The sequence below is a fragment of the Sitophilus oryzae genome, unplaced genomic scaffold, assembly GCF_002938485.1.
Source record: "Sitophilus oryzae breed Bouriz unplaced genomic scaffold, Soryzae_2.0 scaffold_85_pilon_pilon, whole genome shotgun sequence".
Lineage (NCBI taxonomy): Eukaryota > Metazoa > Arthropoda > Insecta > Coleoptera > Curculionidae > Sitophilus > Sitophilus oryzae.
This window is the reverse complement of record NW_022147483.1, coordinates 4,042,973-4,054,488: the sequence shown is the minus strand read 5'-3', so window position 1 is coordinate 4,054,488 and position 11,516 is coordinate 4,042,973. Positions and strand designations below refer to the sequence as shown.

The 11,516-nt window shown below is 32.4% G+C and overlaps 1 protein-coding gene across 1 annotated transcript in view; it reads right to left on the bottom strand.

The window, feature by feature from the left end:
• Positions 1-344: 344 nt before the first annotated feature.
• Positions 345-11,516, bottom strand: part of LOC115890197 (epithelial discoidin domain-containing receptor 1-like) — a 189,530-nt gene continuing 178,358 nt past the window's right edge. Inside the window, exons 16-18 of the mRNA XM_030910358.1 lie at positions 10,705-10,846; positions 10,404-10,553; positions 345-777 (exon numbers count right to left, since the gene is read on the bottom strand). Of these exons, the coding sequence (XP_030766218.1) occupies positions 625-777; positions 10,404-10,553; positions 10,705-10,846 (445 nt within the window). The 3' untranslated portion in view covers positions 345-624. The remainder of the gene's footprint in view (positions 778-10,403; positions 10,554-10,704; positions 10,847-11,516) is intronic.

Below are 11,516 nucleotides of genomic sequence, written 5' to 3'. Positions count from 1 at the left end.
ACAGATCGTTGGATTTACCGACTCGGATCCAACGACGTCGTTTTTAATAGGAAAGCGACGTCACCGGTAGTATCACCAGCACCTGACCTAAATTTGCACAAAGTCTGACGTCGCTTCAGGTCAGATTTAGTTCGAAGTCAGATAGATGCTACTTGGGTATTAACATACCAAATCTCGTTTTATTATCTAATAAAATAAAAAACTTATAGGGGTGAGCCACTTTTGAGATGCACCCGGTATTGTCCGTCCCTGTTGTTTATATGCACCTCACAAAAAATAATACACCCGTGATGGTTTTTTTTAAGAAAAAAATAAACTTACTATTATAAACTACTTTGTACAAAACATCTTTGCCTGAAAGCAATAAACATTTGTTTGCATTTACCTGTTCAGTATTACCTTCACAAACACAAAATACTCTCAACATTTCTCCACATTACATCCTTATACCAAAAGTCTAACCAACGCAGACTCGAACACTAGGCATATATTTATCAAAAAACTACACCACATAGTCTACGTCTCAACATCTGCGCACCACATCATCGTCTTCAGCGCGTCGCTCAGCTGTTCGAAATTATTGTCGTACAAGCGCAGCAGCCGGTCCTGCACGTGCCGATGCCGTCAGCGCAGGTCAGGCTTGAAACCGAGATTTTTCCGTTGCAGGAACAGGTGGATCTCCTTGAAGGAGGGCCTATCGGTTTCGTTGCGGTTCCAGCACTCCAGCATCAGGTCGTAGATTTCTTTGGGGCAGTTGTGCGGCAGGTCCAGGTAAATCTGGAACAAAAAGATGATTAGTATTGTCAAGACTTAAATAGATGTCAACTTGGGTTTAGATCAAATTGGGGAAAAAACACAAATAATATAATCCTAGTAAATAAAATATAATTCGAGTAAACCAATTTGATATAGGCCCAAGAGATCGGTTACCTGCATGACATCGACACAGATATGTTTTTAAATAACATTGATAATTAAACAATTAAAATACAACAATCTCGGGTCGATAATCAAACGCAGGCTACCAAAGTTCGATTTCCTCATGGTCATAGCCGGGTGAATGTAATTAGATGAAAACAGATTGAACGACGTAACAGGCGATGACCACGAGGGATAGGAAATATAAAAATGTATGCTAAAGAGAGGCGAGCTGGTCAGTCGGTCGATGTGAGTCGCATTATTACGGTCAGTAATTCGCGTTATCAGTCCGTTAGTTGAAGACAGCGCAGACTGAAGATGTTCCTGTAAGTACTTAGTTAACTAAACCATTAAGTCTTGGCATTCCCCAAAATTGTATTATACTGTGAACTTTATATTAAATAAATGTGTATTTTGTTCAATGGTTGTTTTGATTGAGAGTGAGAACCTGGTATAGCGACCCTAGCAAACAACCCCCAGCTAGGTCGCGACAGTATCACTGGGCAACAGCCAAAAAATGTATCTTAAAAAAATCAACAAAATATTACTACTAAGATATTTTTTAAATATTTAGAGATACGTTCATGTGTTCCCTTATCTTAAGCCATGAACAAGTTAAGAATTTTTTTTGTTAATATTGGTATATTTGCACATACAGGGTGGCGCACCTCCTTCACCTCGGTCGATTATACGAAAACGGAAAGATGTAGAAACAAAATATTTTATGGGTATATGTGGGGAGGTAATGTGGGCACACTTTAAAATTATTTTGAAATGTACAGGGTGTTTCAGAACTAAGATCCATACCAAAGTTATATTTTCTCTTATGGAACACCCGGTATTTTAATCAAAGACATTATAAATATAGACCGAACATCTCATTCATAAATACTCGTTGGTAGTGTATCAAACATTCCAATGTGTCAAACAAGGACAGAAGAGACAGAGAAGTCTAAAATTTCCGACCCCGGCAACTAGGCGCATTTGGATTGTTCTAATGGCCAGTGGCGTATCGTTTTTTTGGAACGAATTTAATTAGTAAAGTAAAAGTAAGGTAATTAGTAAAATGTTTACTCCATATTAATATACTAGATTAACACTTTTTCGTCAGATGAGTTTTGTTATAAGGTCTAATATAATAATATAATTAATATCCCACATATACTTATGTTGAAACGTTAGTAGGTAGTTTTCGAAAATCGCTCCAACGTAAATTTTCAATTTAAACTTTCAGTTAATTCTATATAAACTTTCAGTTACTTTTGAATATTTACAGGGTGACTCAGGCTTCCGAAACAGTTCTATATTAGGTTTGTGGTTGGTGACTTTTCTTTCAATTTTTTTTTCAGAATATGGAGGCAATGGTAAAGCACATTTTAGACATTTTTGTAAACATAGGTGGCCGGAACATATTTTCAAACTAAAGTTGTAGATTTGCCATTAAATTTCCATTCCAGAAATACCTAGGGTTGCCACCTGTCCTTTTTTAGAATAACTTGTCCTTTTGACTTTTTTTGACTTAAAAAGTCATTTTTATTTACGTATTTTCCCTGAGAAAATTACCTACAGCAAAGAGAAATATTATTTGCGTCCAAATTTAATTAGAGATGTTAAGATTAATGTGTTAGATTAATTAGAAACGTATAAATAAATTTTTCTTGTTTAGAATAGGCAACATTATTTAGAACTTCCCGTCTAATCTAAAATGATAATTTAGGTTTTAGTTTTACTTTTTTTGATCTTAAAAAGAACTTTTTAAAATTAGTAATTAGTAACGATTTAGTTAGTTCGCAATCGATAGCTTCCCGTAAAGTACTGTGTAATAGTTGTTTAATCTTGTATTATTAATAACTTCCTATACCTAAAATCAATATTTAACGAGAAAATTGTGTTTTTTTGAAAATATAAGACAAGATTTGACTTTCGGTCTTCTTCTTGTATTATGATGGTTCTGATACGAGGCAATTACCTTTTAGTCTCTCAATAGAAGGCATTTATCATTAAAAGTATCAAATCTGTGTGCTACAGTATGGGATTTCTGTCGCATAATTAACATTACTTTTAAAGGTAGCTTCATCAGACAATCAAATTTTAGTTAAATGTCCCAATCTTCATGAACTGTATTAAGCATATGTATTGCGGTTTGAATCACCCTGTATGTTGACAAAAATATTTTGAAAATGTGCGTCACAATGGCCCCCATCTTATGTAAAAAATTGAAATAAGAATTACAAACCAAAAACGTAATAGGTAAAAAGCTTTTTTGGAGGCCTGGGTCACTCTGTATATAGGTATGTATACAACTAGTAGCCTAAGAATTATTTACAGTTCGTCCCATTCTAAAAAAAAGGTAGGGTGGTAAAAAATTGTATAAACGAGGCCGAAGGGGCAGATATAATAATGCAATAAAATGTAAAAAAGGGCGGGTAAACACCTTGGTTTATTTGTTGAGCAAAATTCCTTTAGAATATCGTATATAATGACCAAAATATGACGCAATTTTAAGAAAAAAAATGTCACTTTCTGGCTTATAATAAAGTTTCAAATGCAACGTTTATATTCAAATTTGTTATGATCTACAACAGTTAAGTTGTAATTGAGACGAATTATAATTCAATTACCGGCTACTACGTTCTTGTTTTAATAGCTCAAAATTCAACAAATATAATTAGAAATTATTTTAATTGTGAGAGGCTCCCTTGTGGGACGCCTATGTACGGCGATTACGGCGCGGCGGAAACAATACCTACCTGTGAAAAGACAAATTCGGATAATTTGAGCTTATTTTTCCACACATTTGACACTGTCGTACCATATTGAAAATTCGTAGATTCAAAAGTACGTTAAACAAAAGCAAAAACTACTGAAAAACACTGAAAAGTTCACTTCGGACTTGATTCCGACTTCAAACACACCGTAAGCTAAACGTAGTACGCTATAACGGACCAAGGGTCGTCGCGAGGGATGGTGGGACGGACGGCTCATTTCATTCTGGAAGACTAGCAGCGACGTTGCCAATAGTTCTAGACGTTTCAGCACATTAAACAGTAAACATGTCCTTTAATAGTAACGCATATATCCTCTGGTTAATAACATATTATTACGCATGCTTCTTTAAAAATAAACTATTAATTTAATTAAGAAATTGAGATTTATTGATATTCGGTGAAGGTTTTAAAGTCACCTTTTCTGCAAATCAAACTAAGTAGATAGGTGCAAATTTGAGATGTGGCAATGTCGCCTTCTCTATCTCAGTTGGTTTTTACAGTACGTAGTCAACCTCCGATTGTTTGATTGGGTTAAAATGCAAAATGTGATATCTGTTCTTCCTAAATCTATGATTTTAATTCATTTTTGGATTCTTGGGCCCAAAAAAGGTATTTATTATAAGGGTTAAATATGTTTAAAATTTTTGGTTTTTGCGATATTGAAAGATATTTAAATTTGCATGCTAAAATAGAATAGATTATTAACACCCTGTACATTACTTTTCAGAATTAGTTCTTGTGCTGAGTTTGAAGGTAGGGAAATCAACTTTACAGAAACATGTTATTCCTTCCTTAAATGTATACAGGGGTATCAAAAATTGCTGGTTTATTTTAAATATTTATTTTACATAAAAACTTCGTTATTTCGAATGCAACACTATGTATTTTTTTAAATAAATCGAAGCAGATGTAAATGCTCTTTCAAACTATATTAGGGTTTCCTATGCCTATCTCGCTCAGATTTTGAATAAAAAGCGATTTCAATAAAATTGTAATCAAGATGGCTTGGTTTAGTTTATGGACTTATTTAAATTTATACCAGTTTATTTTTATTTAATTAACCTACAATAGTTTAATAAATAATATTTATTAAATATGTGTTTATTGTTCTATCAAGAAAAACGAAGAAGTAGTATTTGAATATAATTTTTTCTTCGAATAAATGATGATAAAACAGTTTCTGTTGAACTTTTGGCACAAAAACATTTCAAATTTATGATTTTAGTCTAATAACTATTTAGTCAACGTGTTTAATTTATGTCAATGATGACGGGTATTGGTAATTTCTATTCCAAATATCTCGAGAACTATTACCCGTAGCGATTTTTACCAAGAGACCTTTTTTACGTAAAAAACGTCGCAAATGTATATTTTTTAACTAGCTAGTTTTATACAGGTACGGACGAAAAGTTATTGCTCTTCAAACCAGTTAATAAATACGTAGATGGCGCCCTCTACAAGTAGGAGCCATATTGGCATCAAAATCAAATTTCTCATGTTGAAAAAGACTCTCAGACATTTTCATCCAAATATTGACGGTACTTCAGAAATTATTTGAAAAAAACCGTAATAAAACTGAAAGTTCTACACCCTGTATCCTCGAAACTAAGCATTTTACAACATACATTTATACGAACTTTTTTACTCATTTTTATCTGCAGAATATGTTGCCGAAGTTTCCGGAATACAGTTCGGACCACCCTGTATATATTATACATTTTGTTTCAGCTTCGTATAACATTGGTTCAAGATAAAATGAAAAGTAATATTAAGTTAATATTACTTCATACATAAATTAGAAAAATTATTCAAACAGATTTTGTTACGCACACGAAACTTTTCCGACATTTTTTCTCATGAAAATTTAGATTTATTTCGCAATTTATTTTGCATACCAATCCTAACTCCATATAACTTTGAAATTATATTTTTTGTATTCTTTTTTTAACTGGTACTACGATAAAAATTAAACTTTCGTTCAATTTTATAAGATAAAAGTGTAAAAAAGTGTAATTCTGATGCTGTTTTTTTCCACCTAGGTAAACTTACTTAAAAAAATAATCAAAGAAGGGATAGCCATACATTACTAACTTCTAGAGATGCCTGTGCAATATATTTATTTATCTATACTAATATATAAAATCCTTATGTGACTGATATACTGATTAATCAGGATCCTGCTCAAACCACTCCACGTAAGAAGCTCAATTTTGGCATACAGATTGATTCTAGGGGTTCGATAAGAGGGGATTTTTCGAAATTCCAGTTCCAAGAGGGTGAAACCACCCCTCAAATATTACAATATTTTTTATTTAAAAAACGGTCAGGTTTCCGAAAAAACGCTTAAACACATATATTTTATTTTGTTTTTTAACATATTTTTTTTTTTTAAAAAAATGTATAAAGGGTGTTTCGAAAAATTTGGTCGTTGATTAATCACGATCCTGCTTAAAGCGCTTGACGTAAAAAGCTGATTTTTGGAAAACAGATTGACTTTAGGGTGTAGAGGTTCGATAAGAAGGGATTTTTCGAAACTCGAATTCTAAGGGGGTGAAACTATCCCTCAAATATTAAAATATTTTTTATATATATAAACCGGTGAGTTTTTCGGAAAAACTCTTAAACACGTTTATTTTATTTTGTTGTTTTACATATTTTAAGATTTTTTATAAATTTATACATGGCGTTTCATAAAATATGACCATTGAGTAATCACGATTCTGCTTAAACTGCTTGACGTTTAAAGCTGATTTTTGGCAAACGGATTGACTGTGGGGTGTAGAGGTTCGATAAGGAGGGGTTTCTCGAATCTCAAATTCCAAGAAGGTGAAAACGCCCCTCAAATATTACAATATTAGTTATTTAAAAAACGGTTAGTCTTTCGGGAAAACACTTGGACACGCATAATTTATTTTGTTTTTTTACATATTTTAAATTTTTTTTAAAAATCATACAGGGTGTTCCAAAAAGCTGGGTAATTGATTAACCACGATTCTGCTTAAACTGCTTGACGTAAAAAGCTAATTTTTGACAAACGGATTTTTCGAAAGTTAAATTCCAACGAGATGAAACTACCCCTCAAATATTACCAAGTTATATAATAATATCGCCATATTGTTTTTTCTCATGCTGACATAAATGTGAGAAAATTTTATCCAGTTTGTATGTTAATGGAAATTCTTGCTTTGCTTTATCATCACCATTACAAATGATTAATTCGACGCGAACGAAGTCGCTGGTACACGTTAGTATTGGAATAAATTAAAAAAGTCTATGTTTCTTCCTTTAAAGGATATAAGTTCTTTCATTAGAATTCTTGCATTTTTAATTTAAATTCATTATCATTTTTCTTTTAAGTTTATCCTTGACAAAGAAATAAATTGCATTATCCAAAAAAATATATATTTCAATTTCTTAAGTAGACTCGTTCAAAGAAAAATGTATATTTATTTAATTTTAGTTTGTTAGACAAACTTTTTAACTGCATATACAGACGTCGAACAACTTTCTTCAATTTTCTAAATGCATAATGCACTGTACATGCATAATTTAACTCGAGAAGCGTACAACAACCAACGACTGTAACCATAAATAAGTGATAAACTATCATAGCTAGGATTTCTGGGTGACATGAGAGATGTAAATAATTTATTACATAATATACTGGCTATACAGCTTGAACGTTTAGGGTCTTTATTAAAACATGAGCCCTAATAATAACGAATCGGTTTCTATATAAATTTAACAGAAACTACTACGTTTGAGATACAGATAAATTTCGATTTAGGGATATACAAAGGTTAGTCTTGGGCCGAGATTTCCGTATGTAAGAAGAGTACAATGCGTTTATAATGTACTGAACAAAGAGAGGACAGTAAACACGTTGCCAAACGTATGAAATAAACCGAGAAACTGTGTACATCGCTAACAGACGTAGAAGGGGATATAGCAGATTTGTCGCAATTAACCGGTCGACCCAATCAATACCTCTGTCAGTACTTAAAGTTCTAGGGAAAGGTGTACGTGATGCGTTCAGCTTCACGATTTAATTACGTCTCGTGATACTTGATTTGTTTATTTATTAACGAGTCGTTGTAATTTTCCCTCTAGCTTGATTTTTTTTAAGTGCAAGCTAGAAACACTTGCATTTTTGGTAAAAATAAGTGGAATTGAGTGGGTGTTCGACAGTGGTCGCGCTATTAGAACTCTGAATTCAAAAATCGATATCTCGAAATCTATTAGAAATAATAGATTGTAGTTTTTTCAAGAACTTTGTTAATATTTCTGCTGTATTTTCTTTGTAGACAGTATGTGAAAATCTTTATCAATAAAAAAATTACACGATTGCTGAAAATTGCTATGCTCTAAAAGTAAATGGATGGATTGTTTACAATTTTTGAATGGAAAAAACAACCTTATCGAATTTTTCTTATGTAAACATATTGTAAAATATCCGATCTTGAAAATAAAAAAAGTTGTTTCAATATCTAAAGTCGTTCTTGAGTTATGGCCTGTTATGTGTTAAAAAGTTCAGTTTTTAAATTATCGCGATTACTGACGTTTTCTCGTTATAAAAAAATGACACCCTAACGATATCCTTATAATTCCATTTCAGATGCTCAAAAACATGTCTAATGATTTTAGTTATCTGTTGAAAAAAATAAGCGGTTTGCGATCGTGATTTTACTTCACTTGAAAGGGAAAGGCGTATCGGCAACGCCGCAACAGCACACCGTCGCGCGTCGCGTCCGTCGGTCGCAGTTCTCTCACTCCGACTTAATAAGATCCCTATGCGATTTACTTCCACACATGTAAATGCCGACCCAAAAGTAACAGTTGCCCGCACGGTATGTGTTCTAAAAGGGTTAGTTAAAATTTAGTTTATTGTTGTGCTTTATTTATGAATAGCCACTTTAATATCTAGAACCACCTATACACTACTCTCGAAGATATAAATATCTATATCTATAGAAAATAGAGAAGTATACGTGTTCAAACTCGATTTTAATAGAAGATGACAGAAAAAAGGCAAAGGACGTCCATTCCAATCCATTTATTTTTGTTATAACTTAATCTTTATCTGAAAAAACAAAAAAGTTATAGGGGTGGGCCACTTTTGAGACGCACTCGGTATAAGTAAAAACAAAGAACAATGGAAGTCCGATTTGTTTTAATTCCCATATCATGTATATGGTAAAACATGTGTCATTAGGACAAATAAAAAAAATATTTTTAATATATTACAAAAATATTAAATAATACTTTTTTTGTATAAAAAATAACTATTAATCTGTGTCTTGTATAAAAAATAACTATTAATCTATTAAAAACTTACCCTATATCTACACAATAAAATTCAAATACTACAGTACACAATAACCTTATACTCCCATTTCTATTTCTATTTTTTACGCGTATGTTTGCCTTACATATAATTATTTGTATGTTAGCTTCATTCAGCGCCACACAATACCGTTGTATCTTTTTTTCAACGTTTTCTTTCAGCAAATCTCATTAAATCGTAATAAAGGTATTATTCTCTCCCTTTTCTATTATTCTTATTTCCCTCGCTACACGTTTATACGTTCCGATGGTGTATTAAGGGCATTAAGGGCAAGTATTTTGTTTCGCGTAGGTCTTAATTGTCATTAAGGGCTCTTTCAGAGTTCTTTTTTTTCCAAGGGTATTATGAGTTAATGCTGGTTAATAATGAAAAAGAAAATAAACAATGAAATGAACAGTAAAAAATGGGAAATATTAGATAATTACAACAGTTATAAATATAAATAAATAAATACTTTTATTTCAAATGGCAGGTGATTGTGCATTTTTTTCGAGTTGTATAATATTGAACTTTTAACTAACTCTGAGCGTGGGGTAGGTAGATAAAGATCTTGCTCCGCGTTCCTGAGTAGATAAGTGTGAGATGGCCTTTCTTGAGAAGCTGATGCACATGCACATGCTTGTGTATTAGGTAAAAACATTCAAATATAAATAAGGAAGGAAGAGTTAATATTTTTAATTTTTCAAAAAAGTCCTGGCAATGAGTTCTGCTGTTTAGTCCCAGTGAATATCGAACAGCTCTCTTCTGGAGCTTGAAAATGCGGTCAAATTGAGTCGCACAACACGTACCCCAAAATGGAAGGGCATATCTGAGGTGCGACTCAAAAAGTGCATAATAAACAGTTCTAGCCACTGACAAGTTAAGCTCCTTAGAAACAGACCTTAATGCAAAACAGGCAGAGCTCAATTTTTTCGACAAAGCTTCGATATGTATGTCCCATTTCAGAGAATTGTCCACAACAAGCCCTAAGAATTTTACAGATTTTACGACATCAATGGTGGTGTTGTTAAGTACTAAAGACTGCAGCGAGTTTTTATACGACAAAGCTTTAGTTTTAGAAATGTTGAGACTCAGGAGGTTCGAATCGCACCAAGATTTAATGGTGATTAAGTCATTTGATGTAATCCTATGAAGTGCCGTGACGTCCTTGTTGCTCCAAGTGAAGCTAGTGTCGTCCGCAAAAAGACATATTTTACCACTGATGTTTATGTTAGCAATGTCGTTAATAAAAAAAGAAACAAAATAGGGCCTAGTAGGTACTGAGCTTTGAGGTACTCCACATTCTATTGGCTTGCTAGAAGGCAACGTGGTTTGGTTACAGTTATAACCTTGGTGTATTTCAATCGTTTTTGTAAATATGTACTTTTATTTACCTGTTTCCCGCTATTCTCATAGTACTGGGCTAGATTTTCCAGAACTTTGTCGTCACTAAGCCATTCGAACGGTTGTTCCCTGGCAAAAGTGAGGATTTCCCACAGGAGTACTGCAAACGACCACACATCACTTTTGGATGAAAATTTACCCTGAAATAAACAACATATTTGTTAGAACAGTTAGATTTCATAGAAAACTAATCTATTTATAAGAGAATTTCAATCTGAGAATTAATTTAATATGCTTGTCATCATTACTAAATTACAAAAAAAAGGGTTTAAGGAAGAACATTTTTCTTACCAATAAGGCTGACTCCCAAGCCATCCATCTTAAGGGTACAGGTTCAGGACCAACCACTCTGCAATAATCCTGCGAGTAAATCTCCCTGTAGGAGCCTACGTCAGAGATTTTGATTTCGTAGTCCTTTCCTACCAAGCAGTTTCTGAAACAGAAGAAATAATTTTGTATAAGAACATAAATACTAAGAAACTAGAATAAAAGTTACAGAATTAAAGGTTGGATCACTCTCTTAAATATTCCAGCTATACAGGGTTGTTCACCACATACGACACGGAGTATTGTAGCTAAACGATTAGATTTTTACAAATTGTTAGTATTGGGTTCGTTGAAGGACTACAATTTAAAAATATTTTTACAAGATACAGAGTGTCTCAAATAAATAAAAAATATCAAAGTTGTATTTTTTTTTAAATGGAACACCCTGTATATTATTGCATTTTTAGTTTCTACGATTAAAATAAAGGTAAATTTGATTAAGGTTATATTAATAAGTTATGAAAATGATCGTCTCTGTTGTTATAAATAAGCATTTGTCAAAAAATCAAATATAATTTTTAAGGTGTTAGTTTTTTTAGCACACTGTCTAATACACATACATAATTCAGTTTTCTAGTAATTGGAGCAATTATTATTAATCAACGCAAACAGTCAATTAATGTAGTTTGAAAACTGGAATCATATTAATTGGTCTTCTTCAACAAATATTTAAACAGTTTTTTTTAATGAAATAAACGAACTATATCGACAATATTAGTATCTTTATTCTTTAAAAATTTGATACATCTTTAAAAATAATCTAAAATGTCAGTATT